The sequence below is a fragment of the Phyllostomus discolor genome, chromosome 9 (genome assembly GCF_004126475.2).
Source record: "Phyllostomus discolor isolate MPI-MPIP mPhyDis1 chromosome 9, mPhyDis1.pri.v3, whole genome shotgun sequence".
Classification (NCBI taxonomy): domain Eukaryota; kingdom Metazoa; phylum Chordata; class Mammalia; order Chiroptera; family Phyllostomidae; genus Phyllostomus; species Phyllostomus discolor.
The window spans coordinates 16,959,461-16,982,069 of NC_040911.2; the positions used below are offsets into that span (position 1 = coordinate 16,959,461).

A 22,609-nucleotide genomic window follows, 5' to 3' on the forward strand; every position below is an offset into this window, starting at 1 on the left:
TTTCCAAACACTTTATGATTTATCTTTTTAAAAAGCTAGAGCAGGTTCATATTTATCTCTACAGTGACATCACTGTTCATTTTGCACTCTGCGTACTCTTGGGCAGCGGAGGAAGGATGGGTATAGGATAGAGCTGGAGGTTGGGCATAACCCTGGGTTCTTCCTGAGTACGTGTCATGCACGGGGATATTGGAGACTGTCCCTTCTGCTTGAGTCCCTCTACCCCCAACTGCCCAGGCCTTGGCCTAGATATCTCTTCCCCCAGGAAACCTTCCTCGATGCCTATACATTTCTGTCAGTGCCTTTGTGTGTCGCTACACGCACGTCAAAGCGTTCATTGCACAAGCATTTTTTATTTACTTAGCTTTAATCCCTCCTCGAACATAAACTTGAAGGAAGCAAAAACTCTTTGTCTTTTTTTCATATCACTGATCTCCAGCCCCTCACACAGTGTCTGCATCAAAGTAGATGTTCAACAAATATTTGTCAAGTGGATAAACAGATCCACGCTGTCCATCAGAGTGGGGAGAAGGCGGAGGACCACCGTGTGAAAGTTTCTCCCAGGATCTTCCCCAGAAGCCACGCTGGCTGGAAGAGACACAAGGGAACATCTCTCCGGAGGCTAAAGGGTCAGACCACATGGAGCCAGGAGAGGCTGAAAATAGGGCTGGGTTTAAGAATAGATACAGGATGAGACCAAAAAAAATAGAATAAATGATTCAGAGATGGCCAAACTAGGAGAAAAATTAGTAGCTGAGAAAACTGGGGCTGTCACTTTCCATCCGTATATCCCACAGGCTCCCCTGTGGCTGGGGACAGATGTTTCACCATCGAAGGGTGCAGTCACCTAGAGGAGGTTCTGTCGATACAAAGTGAGATTTAACCCCTTGTAACATTAAACATCATTCTCCACCGAGGCCCAATCTCTTAACGTTGCAAACAAATATTTTAAAATCAAGAAGATTGTTTTTATCATTGCGTCTCTGCCCCAGGGGCATACACGGGCACAAAATCACATCTGACATGAATTCGCAGCCCGTGGGGTTAGAGCACTGCTGTTCGCTAATCTCAACACTGTGCTCTTGGCTCCAGAAGCGGGAAATACAATTAACGTGGCGTGTAGTCTCTTCTGATGCGGAGCATGTCAGGGAGGCAGAAAAAGCAAATGCCCTTCTCAGTCCTCCCCCAAGACGGAAGTCAGCCCACACTCACGAGTGGCAGAGCTGTTTGTGCCTGCGATCTCGGAGTCCAGCCCCACCTCTGAGGAGGAACTCAGCATGGAACAGGACCACCCACCTCCGCGCCCTGCCCACGGGCACAGCAGAGGCTGGGCATCCCAGTTAGGAAACCAATGACTGTGTGACTCACTGTAGTCTCCAACTCGGAAAGAAGGATTCCGGCTTGTTAATACCGAAAGCTGCTTCTGACAACAAAAAAGTGCAGAGCCCAGACAGCTGGCAGAGGTGTTTTGCTCACTTATTAGCCTTGATGATAAAAGTATAAACAGAAGCACAATTCTCTTAATATTCTTCCAACATGTGGAAACAGGTCAGAATTAAGTCTATGCATAATTTATACAGTCTATACAGAATTAAGTCTATGTGTGTGTGTGTGTGTGTGTGTGTGTGTGTCCTGCATGAAGAAAACCCTAAATTCAAAATACAAATGTCTAGAACATTAATGGGCCCTACAGGACACACAGCAGGCGTGTGACATTTCAGATTACCAGTGACCCAGGAAGATAGGAGTAATATCTATATTCTAAAAAAATATTTTGTGATTCTCATTAAAAAGGTCCGGAGATAGCCTCCTGGGTTCAGCCCCAGTAAGGGAGGAGCAGATTAAAATGGGCTGACTCTCCCACAGGTAACAACTGTAAACGATATTAAAAACATTGTAATAAACAACCATTTGAAGGTTCTGAAAAATGGCCAAAGCAGGCAGAACTGGAGGGAACTTGCCTGTAGCAAGGAGGCAATTGCACTGGGCAAGATCGACCTTTAGACAGGTTTTTCCCCTGAGGCTTTCCCCAGCTATATGCAGGTAAGTTAGAATTGCTTTGTTTATGATTAAAACTAGAGAAGCCAGCCCTGGCTGGCATAGCTCAGTGGATTGAGCTCGGGCTGCGAACCAAAGTGTCACAGGTTCGATTCCCAGTCAGGGTACATGCCTGGGTTGCAGGCCATGACCCCCAGCAACCGCACATTGATGTTTCTCTCTCTCTATCTCCCTCCCTTACCTCTCTAAAAATAAATAAATAAAATCTTAAAAAAAACAAAACTAGAGAAGCCAAAAAAAAGAGATAAAAAAATAAGAAATGAAGAGCAAATGCAGCAAATAGAAAATAGTAATAAATACGGCAGATACTAATCCAAAAATATCAATAATCACTTCAAGTGTGAATTATCTAAATATACCAATTAAAAGACAGAGACTGACAGAGTAGATTTAAAAAAAGATCCAACTATATCATGTCTGCAAGAAAACCATTTTAAATATAAAGGCACAGATGAATTAAAAGTAAAGGGATTGAGAAAGATATACCTTGCTAATACTAATGAGAACAAATCTAGAGTGGCCATATTAATTTCAGACAAAGACAACTTCAGAACAAGGAAAAATATCAAGAATGAAGTAAGGAGGGTATTGAGGATTAAAAGGTCAATCCTCCAAGAAGACATAACAATTGTTAATGTGCATGCACCTAACAACAGGGCATCAAAGTACGTGAAGCAAAAACGGATGGAGCCGCAAGAAGCAGACAGAGACTGTTACAGCTGGAGAGCTCAGCCTGCGCATTGGTAACCAACAGGTGCAGCAGGCTTAAGATCCGGAAGGACATAGTTGAGCTCATCAGTCAATTCCATCAGTCAACTGGATTTAATCAATACTTGTAGAATACTTCATCCAACAAAATACACTCTTCTGAAGCTCACATGGAATATGAACCAAGACAGGCCACCTCCTAGGTTAAAAAGTCACACCTTAGCAAATATAAAATTGAAATCATACAAAGTATGCTCTCCAACAACACAAACTTAGAACTAAAAATTCATAACAGAAAGATGGCTGGGAAATCCCAAAATATCTACAAGTTAAGCAACATACTTATAAACAATACATGGGTAAAACAGGAGTCTCGAGAGAAATTTTAAAATATTTTTAAGGAAGAAAAATGAGAATGCACCTTATCAAAATTGGTGGGATTCAGTGAAAGCAGTGCTCAGGGGGAAATGTACGATGGTTTGGCAGTTTAAGACCAAGAACTAAATGTGCAACTACCACAGAATCCTACCATCTCCCTCAGAGAATTGCAGTTCCAAAAAAAAAAAAAAAAAAAAATTTCCATCCACACAAAAACCTACACTCAAAGGTTTATAGCGGCTTAATTCTGGACACCCACATATTGGAAACGATGCAGAGGTACCTCCACAGGTGGAACGGTTAAACTGCGGATCGTACAGCTATCCCGCCCACACCACGGAGTACCACTCAGTGGTGAAGCTGGTGCCACTTGCAACAATGGACGAATCTCCAGAGAATTATGCTGAGTGAAAAATAGCTGACCTCCCAAAGTTCCATACTGTATCATTCCATTTACATAACATTCCTGAAATGACAAAATTATAGAGTGGAGAACGGATGAGGGGTTGTCAGGGGCTAAGGAGGGGGTGGTGGTGGGAGGAAAGAGGGTATGATGGGGGGGCATGAGGGATTTTCGTGATGATGGGAATGTTCTGCACCTTAACTGTATCAATGTCAGTATCCTGGTTGTAATAATAGAGGAAAAGAATAAAGGGTACAAGATCTATCTCTGCATTTCTTTTTATGAAAGATTATATTCTATGTACTTTTAGAGAGAGGGGAAGGGAGAGAGAAAGAGAGGGAGAGAAACATTGATTGGTTGCCTGTGGCACCAGCCCCAACCCGTGACCAGCTGGCAACCCAGGCACGTGCCCTGACCAGGAAGTAGAACCGGCGACCTTTTGCTTTGCAGAACGATGCCCAACCGACAAAGCCACACTGGTCAGGGATCTGCACAATTTATTACAACTGCACGTGAACCTATAGTTATTTAAAAATTGAAAGTTTTTCCCAGCCAGGGTACATGCCTGGGTTGCAGGCCATAAACCCCAGCAACCGCACATTGATATCTCTCTCTCTCTCTATCTCCCTCCCTTCCCTCTCTAAAAATAAATAAATAAAATCTTTAAAAAAAATTGAAAGTTTAAGAAAAAAATGATAGGGGTATGGGAAATTTACATGGGTGTAAATTTAATCTCAAATTTTTAAAAAATGATATGGCTCTTACCCACTAATTTACTGCTTTTCAATAAACTAGGGCAAGAGTGATAAGAATTTGAACTAAAATTTTGCATATTGTACCATCCATAATTTCTCATAAATACTTCTTTTGTATGCTCCTTAGAGACTTTCTTGAGTCAACTAAGAGTTCAATTCGTATTAAAAGTCTTACTACTTTCTAGTCTTGGCTCCAATTTGAGTAACATTGTTTGAAATATACTCAGAAAGATTCCTTAATAATATATTGAGTAACCTTTCTTTTTTTGCCACTTATATAATTCAATATAATTATGGAACAATGATAATGGCTTATTAGGAGATGGGATGTTTCATAAAGAAACCACTTAATATTATCAAACAAAACTGCATGCTACCACACAAAGTTCTATTCAATGCAGTATCATCATTTCATTTGCTTGGGTGTAGCATTTATACATTGTGAAACTTGAAACTATACCTAGTAAGCAAAATAAATGAGAGAACTAAAGATGTTGGCTGAGCCCTGGCTGGTGTGGCTGAGTGGGTTGAGCAATGACTTGCAAATCAAAAGGTTTCTGGTTCAATCTCCAGTCAGGGCACATGCCTGAGGTGCGGGCCAGGTCCCCATTTGGGCACATGTGAGAAGGAACTGATTGATATTTCTCTTCCTCTCTTTCTCCCTCCTTTCCCCTCTCTCTGAAAATAAATAAAATCTTTTTTAAAAAAAGAATTGTACATTAAAAAAAGATGTTGGCTGAATTTTGTAAATGCTCCTTACTCAATGAAAGCTTCATTTAATTACTTAACTAATAATTTAAATTTCATTATTTCTCAAAACTGAATACTGATTCTTTGCTTAAAAGATATTTCCAAAGCATTTGAGATCTTGCTCCTTGGCATATGTCATCAGTTTGGCTCAAATAAACTCTTACCAAAAAAACATGAATTTTCTATGTAATTATCAGAATCTTTTATTTTAAAGTCCAGGTTCTTCTTCTTTTTTAAAAAAATGTTTTATTTATTTTTTTAGAGAGAGGCAAAGGGAGGCAGAAAGAGAGGGAGAGAAACATCAGTGTGTGGTTGCTTCTCACATGCCCCCACCTGGGGACCTGGCCCACAACCCAGGCATGTGCCCCGACTGGGAATCCAACCAGCAACCCTTAGGTTCTCAGGTCCGCGCTCTATCCACTGAGCTACACCAGCCAGGGCCAGAATATCTTTTTACAATTTTTTATAACCCAGCCAGACAGAATATCTTTTAATTTCAACATGAATGAGAACTGGGAATATCAGAATCATAGAATATTAAAACTAGAAGGTCTTAAGAAAAATTTCTGTTCAACTATCTCAATATACCAGAAGGAATCTGAGGCATGGAAAGGTGAAGCAGTCACCCAAGGACACAAACTGTTTCAGTTAATGTGCACTTAATAAATATTTACAGCGCCCTCTACTGGAAAGCCCTGTTAGATTGGCTGGGGACACAGCAGTGAATGAAAAGGGGGAAAAAACTCCTAACCTCCAGAGTTTATATACTAGTGGGGGGGGAAAAGACGAATAAACAGATACATTATATAAACCACCAGAGAGACAGATGGGCTATGAAGGAAAAGGAAGCAGAAAGGGGCATGTGTTGCAGAAGGAAACTGCCGTTTTAAACATAAGGTCTGAGGACTCGATCAAATGACATTTGAGCAGCTGCACAGGAGGTCAAGGTGGGGTGGTCACGTGAGTCAAGGATGAGCTTTCTGGGAAGAGACAAGGGTCCACACAAAGGTCTGAGGGAGACTCCTTCTTGGCCTGTTCCAGAAACAGCCAGGAGGCTGCAGTGGCTGGCACAGAGCAGGGAAATGGAGTAGATGTTATCACCAAGTTGAAGAGATGCATGAAGGGTCTCTCGGCCCTTTGTAAGGACTCAGCTTTTACTCTGTAACAAGTGGAGAGTTGAACAAACAGAAACCAGTTGGAAGCTATGAATTAATCCAGGGAGAGATGATACAGTTTGGGACCAGGGTGGTAGATATGTTGCTTGTGAGAAGGAATTACATTTCTGAAGGAAGAACCAAGAGAGAGAAAATGGCAGAGCTAGGCCTAGGACCCAAGATTTGGGTGCTTAAGTTTTCTTTTTCATACACTATGTTGCTGAATTGTTTTTTAAAGTTTAAGAGCGCATTCCCAAGGAACAATTTGATTTCTGAGTTGCAGTTAGGGACTAGAGGTAATTTTTAGTACGCAGCCGAGCACAGCTCACAAGGCCTGGTGAGAAAGTCTCTGCTTCGAGGATCAGCCTGCCCAGCAGAAGCAGCACAGACACAGACTGTGACGGTTACCTTTGTGGCACCTCGATGGGCCTCGGGGTCCCCAAACTAAACGTTACTTCTGGCTGTGTCTGTGAGGCTGTTTCCAGATGAGACTGGTATTTGAATCGGCTGACTCAGTCAAGTGTTCTCCCCAGTTTGGAGGGCATCACCCAATCCCTCTAGGACCCGAACAGAACCAAAGGTGGAGGAAGGAGGAATTTGCCTTTTTTCCTGCCTGCCTATCTGAGCTGGAATGCCTCATCTCATCTCTGGCCTGCCTCCCCCCCACCCCAGCCCGCCACCCCATCCTCAGTCCCTCAGACTCAGGTTGAATTGCACCCCCTGGTCCCTGGTTTTCCTGTCAGTTCTGTTTCTCTGGAGAACACCAACTACAACATACAGAAGATGGGCACCCAAGGGCAGAAGAAACACAGCTAAATTTTACAACCCAACCACCCATTTTTCATGACCTGCTCTCGGGTGTTATTTCATCATCTTTTTCATCTCAGTATACTTTTATTACAATTTCAAAACAACAGAAAGGAAGGCGAGACAATTGCATGCACGGGCTGCCTGCAGATCTGAAACTTGTGCCTGTAGACTGAAAAGCCCTTGCGAGAATTTAGACCCTTAACGACCTTTAATGCCAGAGAAGCTGAGTGTCCTTGACCTTATCTCCAAGACCTTTCCCTTCCATTATCATGTCTGCACCCATCTTACTGGGGTCTGTAGCAGTGTCACTAAACAGAAAACAAACACATTTTTTTTTTTTAGTTCTATTATATGCCTAGCACAGAGGCTCACAGGGTAGGTGGTTAAATATTTGCTACAAGGAAGTGTATTTTAGAATATACATGCTTTATTTTGAAAGCAGATTTATTTTTACAAGAGACAAGAAAAGATATATACAAATAATTACATAAGAACTATAGGAATCGCCTCTGTACTCCACCACCGGCGGGTTCAGGAGCCCACTCAGGCCTCAGGTGATGACGTAGCGCGTGAGGCCGCCCCCGCGGACCTCCGACAGCCGCCGGCAGTGCCGCAGGATGTTCAGTATCACGTGGAACCGCTTGTCCACTTTCAAGGCTGTGAACTCCTTCACGTCGGCTTCCACTATAAAATAATGGCCTGCAAGTAAAGATATGAGCGCTCATTTTTTCGGGTGATTTCAATTTGTTTGTTGATTTCCGATCTGATCTCGTTGCATCATTATTGCTTTCACCTCCTGTGGCTGGGGTCGCGGGCATACTAGGAACTGTAGAACTGCCCACGCTGCCATTTTCTTGTTCTCTTGTGCTTTCTTTGTTAGCATTATCTTCAATTCACGTTCCCATTTTTTCTTACCTTTTTATTGATAGTGCTAACTTCTATAAGGACAACTTTCGAGATGAGTCTTTAATGCATTACACAGTGACTATGAATGGCATTAATCATTTTTACTGTCATTATCCAACCAAAGTGAGAAATTGTATTCTTACTAAAATATCAATAATAAATTTTCCTCCAACTGAAGTTGCATAATGTTTACCGCAGCGTTTCAGTAATGTAGCCCTGCTTATATTATATCACTAGCTATCTGCTGGCATCTTTTGAACGATCGCTTTTCAAGAGTTAATATGGAGTAGTGAACAACAGAATGAAACCCTCAGCATCTCCACCACTTCATTGGCTGACCCTGGACAAGTAATTAAGCTCTCTCTGCGCAGCCTGCAAAATGGGGTTAGTGACAGGACGTTAGGAGGACTACAGCTCTTAGTACGCCATCTGGCACACAGTCAGTGCTACATGAGAATGACCAACTGTTATCGTTACTATTCTAATCCTGGAAACATTGGTTATAGTTCCATGATAACACCCAGCCTCAGCACCACAGACGTTGTGGGTTGGATCATTCTTTTCTGTGGGCGCTGCCTTGTGTGTCGTTGGGTACTTTAGCAGCATCCTTGGTCTCTAGCACTGGATGCCAACCCAGCCCCAGCTGTGACAACCGAAAACGTCTCCAAAGATATTCCCTGGTGGGAAAATCGTCCCGGGTTGAGAGCTGCTGCTCTAAATTTAGAACTTTCTAGAATTACTTTTGTTTCTTCTGATTTATTTATACTCCAAGCAGTTGACACACACACACACACATGCTATTGTTTACCTTTGGTATCCTTTGTTTCTTCATCAAGGAATCTGTGGTAGAGATTTCTGGCCACAGAACTCATAGTGGACTTTTTTGGTTGATGTAGGATCTTATATTTACTAACTACTGCCTTGTTGATTTCTTTAATAACATCATTAATTTGACAATAGGTTAAGCGGGATTTCATGTACCTGTAAATAAGTATATGAATAATGTTTTTGAGGACTCATTATACAAAACATTTTCATTGAAAAGCACTTATGATGACTTCAAACAGTAACAAAGCTATTAGTACTCCTTATACAAAATGTTAAATCGACTTTCCAATAAACCAGACATGTCTCAACAGCTAAAAACTTACAGAGAGACCACAACATATTAGTGCTTATCTTCCCTAGTTATGTCTAGATGCACCAATCTCTGTTCCCCACCTGCGGAATGAATGACCTGATTAAGCCAGGTGTTTATTTGAACACTTTTATATGTTTTGTCCCCTTACAAGCAAGGGAACAAAAAATTTAAATGTTAGCAAATTATAATAACTTATACCACTCTAGTTTTCTGCAAAAACTTATGTGTTCAGAGAGAGCAAGAACAAAGGAGGAGGAGAGGAAGGCGAGGGAGAGCAGAAGGCCACGGCAAAGATGACGATGCTGGTGCAGACACAGATGGGCCCACGGTGCAGGGAGGGCTCTGCGGGGGAACTGCCAGGGCAGAGCGCCAGCGCGGGGCCCGCTCTTTTCCATCCCCTGGCTCAGGCTCCCTCCGAGCTCGGGCCCTTCACTCTACTCCACCCCGCTCTCTTCAGCCAGGATCCTCTCCCGGTCACCCCAGAGTCTTAGCGTACAAAAACAGGCCACTCTCTATTTTGAGTGGTTTGTACACACCAAAAACAAATCTTAATGATCCGCCTCAATTTTCCCCTTCAACAAACTCTAAATTCCGTATGTTAAACTCTGTCCTTCACCCCTATTCAAAGTTTTCTTTAGAAAACTTCCTTAATGTAACATAATATAGAAATATGTTTAAAGACAAATGTTCACATTGCCCAAAAGCATTCATTTTCACTATTCCCTTCTTTTCTAAGTTCATTTTTGCGGCTATTTTTTCTAACCACAATTTCCACAAAGTGTTGATACCACAGCTCTCCACAGTGCAGTTCCATTAAAGCTTCCTTCACTGTTGCACCTTCACTTCCTCAACACCCTTTCCCTGCCTCTGCCAATACTTTCCACTGTATTTCCACCCTCAGCATTAACTTTTCTTTAATAAATAAAGAAAACGCCCATGTTTGGAATACATTCTTCCTTATCCTAATCTTCGGATTTCTCTTACTTCCTAAATAATGCTGTAGTTTAAAAATTAGCACTCTAGCCCTGGCCAGGTGGCTCCATTGGTTGGAGCATCATCCCCAGCACCAAAAGGCTGTAGTTCAATCCCCAGTCAGGTGCACGCAGGAGGCAACTGATCGATGTCTTTCTCTCTCTCTCAAATCAATGAGTATATCCTCCAGTGAGGATTTAAAAAAAAAATAACACTCTACCATGACTATTTAATTTCCTTCTCTTATCTCTTCATGACAGCATTTTCTAAATAAAAACCCTCCTGCCTCAGAGTTCCTCACTAACATGTGCTCTTCCCCGTAGTTCAGCCAGTGAACAATAACAATTTAAAAAAAGAAATAGCATCAAACAGAATTTCCATGCAAATAAAGCTGTCAATAAAGGAAAAGACTGACTGACCCCCTAAGAAAAGATTAAAGAGAAATGTCAGCCTCCCTACTAGTCCAGAATTATCAAACAGCCACGTGTTTTTTGAGTGGCTAATAAGCACGTGAAAAGATGTTCAACATCATTTGTCGTCATGAAACTGAAAATTACGTGATATCACTACACACCTATTAGAAAAGAGAAAACAAAACTACACAGTGCCAGTGAGAATGGGAACAACGAGAACTCTCATTCGTTGCTCGTGGGAATGCAAGATGGCACAGTAACTTCGGAAGACAGTTTGACAGCTTCTTACAAAGCCGAAGACACTCCTACCACAGGACCTAGCAACCTCACTCTTAGGTATTTGCCCAAATGAGTTGCCAATATATGCCCACACAAAAACCTGCATGTGGATGTTTATAGAAGCTTTGTTCATAATTGCCCCAAACTGGAAGTAACCAAGGTGTCCTTCAGCAGGTGAATGGATGGACAAACTGTGGTACATCCAGACAATGGATATTAGTTAGCAATAAAAAGAAATGAATGACCAACCCATAAAAAGACACGGGGTCAAACACATGGTGACGGAAGACTTGACTCTGGGTAGCAAGCACACAATGCAGTGCACAGATGACGTATCATAGCACTGTACACTTGAAACCTATATAATCTCATTAACCAATGTCACCCCAATAAATTTAATTTTTAAAAATTCTTAAGGTTGGGAGGAGGTTTTCAGCATAGCAAAATGATTTTATATCCTTAAGTAAAATGTGCTCTCAAATTGTTTCTACCTATGGAAATCGAAAAATTAGACCATTTATTTTTTTCTTAGTTGTAATGGCCACTGGGAGTTTTCTGTCATCTCACCCCTGCGTTCTCCTCAGGGACCCGGGCCCAGGGTAGAGCACAGACTGGAACCAGTGTGTGGCAGAAGCTAAGGGACAGATGTGTTAACACACACTCCCACAACACCCTCCATTCTAATCTCACATCCACACAACACACTTTCTTTGCAATCACAGCAAAACTGAGGCTGCTCTACAGTGTAACAGGAGAAATCTAGCACAGGATGGTCCTGGACCGGACGCGGCAATAAGCCGATCCAGCTTGTATCCGTTTCTCCGTGAAAAGAGGCCTCACTACTCAATAAAACACACAACTTGAAGCACCTTCAACAGAAGATTTCCTGTGTTTTCACAGTACAGTGGAAAACTAGTGTAGAAAAGACTGACATTTGAACATAGCATATTATGAATATAATCAAGCTTTGTGATTTAAACAATCATGTATGTCACTCATTAACGAGCTGAATGTTAAAAGTACTTACGCAGGAATGCCATTAAACTCCTCAGAAGTTATAAAGGGCATTTCTTTAATGTTTCTTTGCTCTTTAGGGGGCTTCTTCTTTGTGGCCCCAGGCTCCTCACCTTTGACAGGTTCCTCGCCTTTGACAGGCTCTTCAGGGTCGAGATCTGATACAGTGGCCCTACAGAACAGAGCCACACAGAGGTACAGGTAGGTAATCGTCAGAACTGTGCAGCACACCAGAAAAGTTTTTCCATTGGAAAATCATCAATATCAAACACATGATTTGTCTCATTATAATTTCATAGCCAACATTTTTCTATCTCTACCCCTTTGTTCATGAAGATCTGAATAGTGAGAACACTGAAAAACCAGGTCCCCAAAACTTCAGTAATGTAATTGTATTTGCATACCCCAAAATGGAGCCTGTGGCACATACACTAAACACCTTCACCAGTTATCCCACTGGCCCCTCAGAGTCACTATGGGTGAAGTCTTATACTTCCATTTTTCCCATGTATCCCGTTGGTTGCTGGCCTCAGTCTTTCTCTGCTGCGGAGTCATCTGCGTTGCCAGCAAGGAGCATGGGTCACCCTTGATTCAGTCCTGCCCAATGTTTGGAGTCAATGAGAAAGCTAATTCAGCTCCTACCCCACTAGCAAAGAAGTCTAGAAGCAGACTGGCTTCCAGGTTAACTTCCCGGGGAGGAAAGGACCCCTGTTGCCAGTAGCAAATCAAGCCATACCAGCTTTACTGTTGCACAAAAGAAATGGGATGCGGGAAGGGCAGATCCAATCCAGGAGCTGCAAGGAAGATGGGGAGGCAAGATCGTGAGAGGACAGCTGAGCGCCAGGCACTGAGGGCAGGCGAGCCTGACCGAGGAGGTGGCCGTGCTGGAGACTGTCAGGATGAGGATGCCTAGTGCTATGGTACCATCGCCCTTGCACGAACCCTGACGTGAGACTCCACTGTGAGCCAGACTGGTACTTGCTGGTCTTGCCCGTGTGCTAAGGACACTCCTGATTCTCCTTCATGCCCTGCTGTGTGTATCAGCTGAAAAAATCACTTCAACCTACAAGTAAGGCTCTGCTTTGACTTAGCCCTGAAAACCAGAACCAAGCGATAGTGACGTTAGAAGAAAATTCCTCTTCCCCAGGCCATGTTCCTGCCACATGTCCACTGTCCAGCCCACACTATCTATCACCTTGGCAGATACCATGTAATGACCTCGGTTTCTAGCATTCATTCATGACCTTGCCCACTAGTTTTCTCTTCTTCCAGGGAGACCCCAAGGTACCCAGGGACTCTGTCGAGCTGACTTCTGGAGGCCTCCAACTATCAGCAGTGATCTGGCTCTCTTTCTGCACAGCAGGGTTCGTGCCTTCCTCTCAGTTTTTAAAATTTAAGCAGTATTTTACTTATGGAAATACATGCGAAAGCGTGATTACCATAAATGCCAGATAATTACTTCTGACAGAAGGAAGGTCTGCAACAGAAGTATTTCAAGTATTGGCAGTGTCTTATTTCTTAATCTGACTGGTAGATACATTGATGTTTACTATTATTTGATTTGCACAAATAATACTTTAATCCCTTTCTGTATATATGACATACAGGGTCTGGCAGAAGTAACGCCTATGGTTGGTAGGGTAATAATGTGTGTGTAGTAATTTATAGTTTTAATTTGAACATTTTACCTAAAATGTCATATGGTATGTTTGAGTATGATATTGTTATGTTTCAGAATTGCATGCTTATGATTTTGTAATAAAAAGGGGCATTACTTGTGCTGGACCCTGTATTTTAAAAATTAAAAAAGTTTAGGTTAGTCATGGAATGTTTTTACATACTTGGAGCCCCCTTTTAGAAATACAGTTTTGGGGTCAAAGCACTGAGAGATGAGAGTAGAGAAATACTAGAAAGACAAATCACAGGAACTCCCAAACCACGAAGACCAAAGATGACCGAAGTGCTCATTCGGAGCCAGGGGATGAGAACAGAAGGGAGGGAAGGCACAGAAAAAAACCCGAGGAGGCAGAACTGACAGCTGATGGCCATAAGTGATTTGGGCTGAAGACGTCAACCTCCTGTCTGCGTGACAGCAACAGACGCAGATGTAACAGGGTAACAGGGAACCAGCAAGTTCAGCCTCAGACACGCAAAGTTGGAGAGAGCAGCACATTCACCGGACCACCAGCGAAGCAGCAGAACTAGACATCATGTCAAGGCTGAAGCTGGACATTTGCGAGCATCAACAGTGGCACTGGGTAAGAGTGAGTAGAACAGCTTTGGGAGATACTTGTCACTTAAAGGAGGTGTGAGGCAAAGGAGGCAGCCAAGTCAGAGATGTGAGGTGACGACTAAGAAACCACAGCAGTGGTACAGGCAACAGAATTTCAAAAACCAAGAAGGTGGACAACAAAATGCAACCTGAAGAGCGATTCCTGACGTCTTTACAACCTGCGACAATCAGTTTCCTGAGTGTGGCGGTAATGGCAGCCCCGGGCCAGGTTTCAGCTGCTCTGGGGGAGGTACAGACGTGTGCCGGCTGATCAGACAGAGGCAGGGCAGGCATCTGACGCGGAAGCAGAGCTGAGGTTTTTTGTTGTTGTTCCTTTGGCTGTTTTTATTTATTTTTTAAAGGATACTTTTTTAAAAAAGATTTTACTTATTTTCAGAGAAAGGGGGAGGGTAGGAGAAAGGGAGGGAGAGAAACGTCAGTCAGTTGCCTCTCTCATGCCCCCCACTGGGGACCTGGCCCACAACCCAGGCATGTGCCCTGACCAGGAATCAAACCGGTGACCTTTCAGTTTGCAGGCCAGCACTCAATGAATGCACTGAGCCACACCAGCCAGGGCCCTTTGGCTGTTTTTAAGATGGAAAGCTCATTAAGGTTATTTTACCATAAGGCCGTGGTTCTCGAGGTCAGGGGAGCTTTGTTCCCCCAGCGGACATGGCAATGTTTGCAGACATTTTCACTGGGTGGGGGTGGGGGTGGGGGTGCAGGGGATTCGGGGTGCTACTGATATCTAGTTGGTAGAGAGATGCAACTAAACACCCTATTATCACAACAAAGAATTATCTGGCCCAAAATGACAAACGCTGCTCTAAGGGAAGGAAATGCAGGAAAAGCAGAGAAAGAGACCCTAGAGGAGACTTGCCCTTGGGAAAGAGGGGCGACACTTTTCTCAGAGAGAGCAGGAAAGAAAACTGGCAAAGGTAGGGGAAATATTATTTCTGGTGTAAGTAACAAAACAAACGAACAAACAAAAAGCCCAGACAATCACAAACAAAATTGCAGATACGGGAAAAAGCAAAAAGATCTGAGGTGTTTGTTTTAATAGTTTTATAAACCCAGATGGCAAGAATAACTATAAATACACTTATGAGTTCTGGGTTACTGTTACTTGAGGCAAATGGGGAGGAATGTTCTCTTTGAGATGTTCCACATCTTTACAATCTTCTTCAAGAGAGGCACAGAGTTCCTAAAATTGAAGAAATGCTCACAAATAAGCATCCGTCCTGCCAGGGTGTGCACTAAGATGTTACAAACAGCGTGAAAGGCCCAGACACACAATCGCAGTAATCCCAAGTGTTCAGGACGCAGAAGGGGTGAAAAAGCACTGAATGCAGCAATATTTTAAAGAGCCCCTTGGATCCTAGAACTGTTTTTGGATGGCGATATTTTTCTCTACAGATTTTTAAAAAGACTTTATTTATTTATCCTGAGAGGAGAACAGAGGGAGAAAGAGGAAGAGAAACATTAACATGAGAAACATCGATCAGTTGTCTTGCATGCACCCCGACCAGGACCGAACCTGCAACCCAGGCATGTGCCCTAACTGGGAATCAAATCAGTGACCTTTTGAGGACATGTGCCGGGTCAGGACTCTATAGATTTTTTTAAAAGAACAACTATTATAGTCACATTACAAGAGGCAGGTTGATGTTTCTAAACTACTCTAACCTTGAGAAGCAACTAGAAAAGCATGAAGGATGTATGCTTGCCATTCTGGTCAATCGCTTTTGTTGACTTAGTAAAGGTTCCCAGAGTTATTTATCTGGGCGACAGCTCCAGGGTAATCAATCATGCGCGCCTGGAACTCTAGGACAAGAGGCCACTTGGAAAGGCTTCCATTGCTGACATGCTCATACTCCAGCTTGACGAAAACTTCTGTGATTATAACAGCTTGTTCTGGTTTTCAGTTGTTTTTGTGTAACTGTCACCAGAACCGGAGGCAATAAACTCATGCAAATTTAACAGGAAAAATATTCTGCGACTTTGTTCCTGCCTTCTGATTCTCAACAACATCGTTAGCAAAATTTCCAGGCAGCTCTCAGTTCTGAGTTGAACATTCTCTGGGCCCGCCTCTAACCCTGGGCATTTTGGGGCAGGTTAGCACTGAAAGCAACACGGGTTTCTGTTTTAAATTTATAGGGCATCTTTGTTTTAAAGATCTCAGTGATGTGATAGATACTAATTTTATCTCAGCTAGTAGTAAGATGGGCATAATCATGCCCACTCCTACAGCTGAAAAATCTTTACAGACCTTGAGGATCACGAGGTTGAAACGGACTGCAGAGGTGCTTTGTCCGATCCCATTGAACATAGCCATGGGTCTAAGAGCACGAGGTAGTTATGGTCCAGAATGAGTGTTTTACCATCAGGAAGTACACAAGCACCTTATTAGCTGAAGTCAGGCTCACTGAGGACAAAATGTGCCTGTGAATATGGCTCAAGGTTCTCTTTATTTGAGAACCCTCACATGACATGTTACAGGGATTTAGAGATGCACAACAGAAGGGTCTTAAGAAATAGTTCTTAACTATTTTCCATACAGTTAAATATGGAAAATGACCCATTATTTTCCAAAGGAGGACCCAGAGACCCCCAGAAGTAAAACAGCTTTCTCAGGGTGACAGAGGGTGCTGCGGGCAGCCAGGGTGAGCACCCACATCTCACCCCGGGGCAGATACTCCTTCTACACCAACCTCCTGGGACATCATGGGTTTAAATCAAACCTATCAAGAATTATTTAGGAAATTTTCCTTTTTAGTCAAATTCAATTCCATTGGCTACTAGCATGTAAAAAGGAATACAAGTGGAGTTCTGGAGTCCTTTAAACTGAGAAAATAAAATGCAAATAAACACTCTACAATTAATAATAATTTACAAAGCTAAGAACATTACAAACTTACAGAACCCTTAAGAATTCATAGTGATTAGGAAATTTGTATGTATTACCTTTTTATTTTGTTGCTTCACTCAGAAAACATTACCTTAAGTGTATTAGTAGTTTGTTCTTGATACTGAATTTCCAATTCCAATTTATTTAGAAGTTCATTTACTACCACGATCTCATCTCCGATTTTATTTAAGATAGTCTTCAAGGTGGGTTCTTGACCTATTAAACAAAGATAAAAGGAAAAATAAAGTGTATAGAACACCAGTAACGTATATGTACCCAGCAAAACCTTTGGAACAGAGCTTTACCTTAGAGAGACATTTGGAAGCAGAGAAAGAGCTACTGTTTCAGGCCCCAGGACCTGTCTGCATGCGTAATCTTAGGACCTCATTTCTCAGTGTCAGTATGGAAGAGAAGGGAGAGGCAAGTACAAATGTCTTCTGAGTCTTTTGTTTCTGGCAAACACCTCCACTATTAAAAAGAAACCCCTATAAATGCAAGATAAAATAAACACCCTCTACATACACAACCAAGCTTTCGTGAGAATAAGGTGAATGCCCAAGGGCTGCAACCGGAAGGGAGAACCACAACCCAGGCAGTGCATGTGCGACGATGTGGCAGCAGCCCTAACCTGGAGGAGCAGAGTGAAGCCAGACAGTTTGACAGTCTCAGCTAATGTATTTGGGGTTTTTTTAAAAGACATTATTTATTTATTTTAGAGAGGAGAAGGGATGGAGAAAGAGAGGGAGAGAAACATCAATGGGCTGCCTCTTGCAAACCCCCAACAGGGGAAATGGCCTGCAACCCAGGCATGTGCCCTGACGGGGAACTGAACCAACAACCTTTCGGTTTCCAGGATGAAACCCAACCCACTGGGCTACACCAGTCACAGCAAATAATATATTTGGTTTTAATGGGGACCAAGCCCACGTTCTGGAACTTCAAAGCACAGGGTGCTGGAAGTGAGAATCCCAGATGAAGCCAGGACCCCTCTGCGTGGGGTATATCTGCAGTGAAAGCATAAAGCTAAAAAATTCTGATCACTGGCTAGGGAGATAGAAGCTTATGTTCTGGCCTGGCCCTCAGGTGTCTGTGGAAGGTTAGGGAGAGTCCCACTTCAGAATTTGTAGGAGAGGTCTGGGATTCACATTTACGCTGTCCACATGATTAATGACCCCTAAGTGAAGAAAATAACAGAAAAAGTCACATGCCATTGGTAGCCCTGGGGTGCCAGACAGGAACAAATACTTTATAAAGTAGCATGCTTACTTACTCCCAACCCCACCTCCCTAGCTTCATAGATTTGAGGATGGGAAAACTGAAGTTTCCTCCTCTCTAGAAATAAAAAAAAGTAACAAAAAAAATTTTTTAAGGGCAGATCTGAAGCACAAAAGAAAAACTGGTCTCATAATCAAATCTTTCCATTTTACTTCTAGCAACCAAACAAATATGCATAAGTAGCCCTGGCTGGTGTGGGTCAGTGGACTGAACACCAGTCTATGAACCAGAGGATTGCTGGTTCGATTCCCAGTCGGGGCACACGCCTGGGTTGTGGGCCAGGTGATGTTTCTCTCCCTCTCTTTCGCCCTTCCTTCCCCTCTCTAAAAAAACATAAATAAATTTTTAAAATCTTAAAAAAAAAGTAAACCATGAACCATCAATTTGTGAAATATATAAAAAAAAACAAAAAAATATGCATAAGAGCACAATTTTTATATCTATAAATTATGGAGATGGTAGAATGAAATGGCTAGAAGCTCCAGGCCTAAATTCAGAAAGATTAGTACCTACTTTGAGATTCCTGCAAAGGTAAGTGAGAAAGTACGTATAACACCGGCTTAGCATTGTGTCTGGAATCTGGTGAAACACTCAGTTTCCTCACCATCATGAAAAGCAATATATTATTCTACCTAATGGAGCAGTGCTAATTGCATTTGACACTAGGTTCATAACAACAAAATCAAATTACAAAGTAAATGAGAGTAATGATGTCTTTACTAAGATTAATTTCAGGGGGTTAAATAACTAGTTGGATATATTCATATTTTAAATAACTTTTAGTCACTTAAATTTTAGGGCCTTGTTTACTGATCTGTAGTAATGTTAACAGCTGAGCAAATTCACAACTTTGGATAGTAGTGATCTAACAAATTACAGCAGCCGAAGTGGCAAACAAATCACTGGGTTTTATTATATGGGCTTTAGAAGCAAGCAAATTATTCTCCCCACACACAAAAGACGGTTACCCAGTGTGTTGTGGAATCTACTAGGTTAGACTGCTTTGGCCACTCCCCATGCTTCGGTGGGGTCAGCTGAATGGAAGGTCTGATAGTTTTATAGGTCTCCAAATTATATCTTTTTACCCATTAGTAATCATGCCCTCTGAAAGAGAATGTTGTTTAGAATTAGTCTAAACGAGACTACTAAACATCTAAATATCCTTTTAAGATTTCTCCATAAAAGTGGCACAGAAGTAGAAAGAGAACTAGACTGGGAATCAGGACACAGAAACTGTAGTCCCAAATGATTATTCATGAGCTGGAGGACCTGGCAAGTCACCTGACTTCTGCGTCTCCATTGCCTCTGTGTGAGATTGGGGGGCGGTGGTGGGGGGGCTGGAGATGAACCCACAGCACTTTCAGCTTTAACTTTCTACAGCGTGTGTTAACCACAAACCATAAAATAGATGAGGCTCCTTGATTAGAGGTTCTCAACAAGAGATGGAAAATACCAAAGTGCCTAGGAGGACATGTATAATTTGAAGGGCATTCCAACATTATAATTTCATATTTTAATTTTTGAAAAATTATCAATTCATACCACAAGCTACAGGCAAGGTCAATACAATCTTCTTGGCAGATAGAATCCTGGCTATTGATAAATCTTCAGCTCTCCTAGGTAGGCATGGGAGCACATCATTTTTGTAAACACCATTCTCCCAGACTTGACAAGGGTCACTTATTTCTTTGCACCTTCGGTGCATCATCCCCTTTCAGCCCATCAAAATATTTTGGGAGATGCTAGCCCTAGCTGGTGTAGCTAGGGATTGAGCTACACCAGCTCAATCCCTAGCTGGATTGAGTGAGGGCTGTGAATCAAAGTTGTCACAAGTTCGATTCCCAGTCAGGGCACATGCCTGGGTTGCAGGCCACGGCCCCCAGCAACCGCACATTGATGTTTCTCTCTTTCTCCCTCCCTTCTCTCTCTACAATAAATAAAACCTTATAAAAAGGCTTTAAAAATATTTTGGGAGATGCTTGCAACCTACAAGTTTCTGGCTATTTAAAAAATGGATTTCATTTTCAGTTAGTTGTTTCCTGGTGATATATAGTGATAAGCGTCCTCTAAAGCAGGCTATCAGATGGGTTATGGGCTATTTGCTTCTTCTGCCCTAAGTCTTTCCCACTTCTATTTTTATCCCTTACCTTTAAGTATTTCCATTTAGCTCTAGAACCACAAATGCCACATAACCTTCGACCTTACTATTGTGCCTTGTTTATCTCAGAAAAACATAATCTAATTACTACCCAGTATCCTCTGCAATATTCAAAATATGGATGCCGCAGTGCTTTTAAGTCACCATCTGAAACCTAAAATTACCTTTGCAAGATACATTCACTTAGCCAGGCATAAGATATCAAAGTGGAACAATAATCAAAATGCATTTTGTTTGTACAGTCAGTGGAATTTATGCTACTTACCACAGTTCCTTAGTGACAGACATGTTTTAATATTGCTAATCTTTTCATTAATATAAGAGCATATTTGTTCCAGCTCTGAAGAGGCCATCCTTTAAGCCTCTGCAGAAAAAAAATATAAACACAATTTCCAAAAACAAAAACCAAATTTCTGTTCACTTTCAAAATCCAAGAATGGTTAATATCCAGATCACATGCCCTTGAAAAGAAAGTACAAAAAGTCAAGAACAATTTCTTTCAAATCTACAAAACTCGGTTTCTAACCAAAACCCAATATTGACATGTCTATTGGAGCCTTTTGTAGTCAATGCATCCCAAACCATGACACAGGGAATAAGCCTGCATCATCTCTTTAAGAACTTGGGGGGAGGGCAAATACACTATGAATAAAAACAACTTTGGCATTTCCCTTAAAAACGCAAAATACATCTGAATTTTAAGGGGGGGGGGGGACAGCAAGCGGAAAGAAACGAGTGCAGGCAACCGTTTCTCCACGCTGTGGGGGAGTGTTTGGGGGCGGTAAGGAGGCGGAGGAAAGCAATCAGTTACTGTGCACTCCGAAGGTAGCTGAGAATGTCTCCAGCGCCCACTCTAATCTAGGGAGCGGAGGACGCAGGAGCCCTGCTCCCTCGCCTGGCGCGATCCCGCATCCCACACCCCGCTCAAGCAATGCCTTTTGCCTGCTTCCTACACCAGGATCCCCAACTTCGCGCGGGTCTGGAGTCAAGGATCCATTCCGGGCCGAGGGGCTCCAGCCACTCACTCTCGGGCTCAGCCGGAAGCCAAGGATCGCGCGAGAAATTCAAATTGCCCGCCCGGACCTGGCGCCGCGCAGGCGCGTTTCGGCGCTCGGGGTGCCTGCTCTGCGCCGCCAATCGTTTCAGTTCCGTCGCGGGCCACTGCTGGGCTTTGGGCCCCTGCTGGGCTTTGGGCCCCAGCAAGGTTGAGGAGGCGGAAAAGGCGGAACTTGGTAAGGCGGGAGCCTTAGTATTTTTGAAAACACCCAGATGGTTCCAAAAAGCAACCACAGATAGGTCTGTGAGCTGAAAGACCTATCTTGATGGAGTTTACAGCCTCTGTAATGGCAAATGCAGATTTACATTAAGAAAAAGTTTAGCTCTGGCCAGTGTGGGCACAGTTGGTTGGGCGCAGTCGCGACCGAAAGGTCGCCGGTGCATTCCTGTGTGTTGGTTCCATTCTCCGGCGCTCACTTCCCCATGGCAACCTCCCGTACCTCCAGACTTAGACTCTTACAGGTTAGCAGTTCTTGCTTTTCTGGGGGTATCTAGCAAAAACCCCAGGGTTGCATCTCATTGGCCCAACTTGGGCCACGCCCAAGTCAGCCTATTTAGAGGGGTGGAATGGTCTTGGAGCTGGTGGCCAGGTCAGCTCTACCCAGAATAGGACTCAGACTGAAACAGAGGTGGTTTCTCAAAGGAAAATCTAGCTGCTTTTACGAGATAAGGGGGAAAGGGAGATGTGTTGGAGGCAGGTAAAAATGGAACAAAACCAAAAACCTGTCTTCTTCAGGGTTATAACTACATTTATTAAAAAAAAAGGGGGAAAAAATGAAAAGATCAAGAAGATGTAAGATATTGCAGAACTGTTCTTGCAAAAATATGAGCAAGGGTAAAACTAACATAAACTCTAGTCTTTAGGGAAAATAATAATATCAGTTAACATGTATTGGGTACCTCCTCTAACCCCTGTTATTTTACATACATTAATATTACCCCATTTAATGTTTGTAATAAACTTATAAATACTTAAAATTATTATCCACATTTTACAAATGAGGAAACTGAGACTTATAATTAAGTAACTTGCCCAAGTCAATAAGTGGAAAAAATGGAATCCCTGACCTCAGAGCCTGTCTTCTGCCTCTCAGGAGCAGGGGGTCATTTGCTCCCCTATTTTGTGTTTCTGAACCTAAAGATTTCCATTGTTGCTTAATTTCCTCGTGTAATTTACATCAACACATGAACAATTCTAA

General features: G+C 42.6%; 1 protein-coding gene across 1 annotated transcript; it reads right to left on the reverse strand.

Annotated features, from left to right (window-relative positions):
- Positions 1 to 7,393: 7,393 nt before the first annotated feature.
- Positions 7,394 to 21,479, reverse strand: SKA1 (spindle and kinetochore associated complex subunit 1). The gene is made up of 7 exons (XM_036010234.1): positions 21,310 to 21,479; positions 20,620 to 20,815; positions 17,013 to 17,137; positions 15,120 to 15,217; positions 11,755 to 11,913; positions 8,731 to 8,903; positions 7,394 to 7,715 (listed from the first exon to the last, which is right to left on the reverse strand). The coding sequence occupies exons 2-7, from the start codon at positions 20,705 to 20,707 to the stop codon at positions 7,567 to 7,569; spliced, it is 792 nt and encodes a 263-aa protein (XP_035866127.1). The 5' UTR covers positions 20,708 to 20,815; positions 21,310 to 21,479; the 3' UTR covers positions 7,394 to 7,566.
- Positions 21,480 to 22,609: the final 1,130 nt, after the last annotated feature.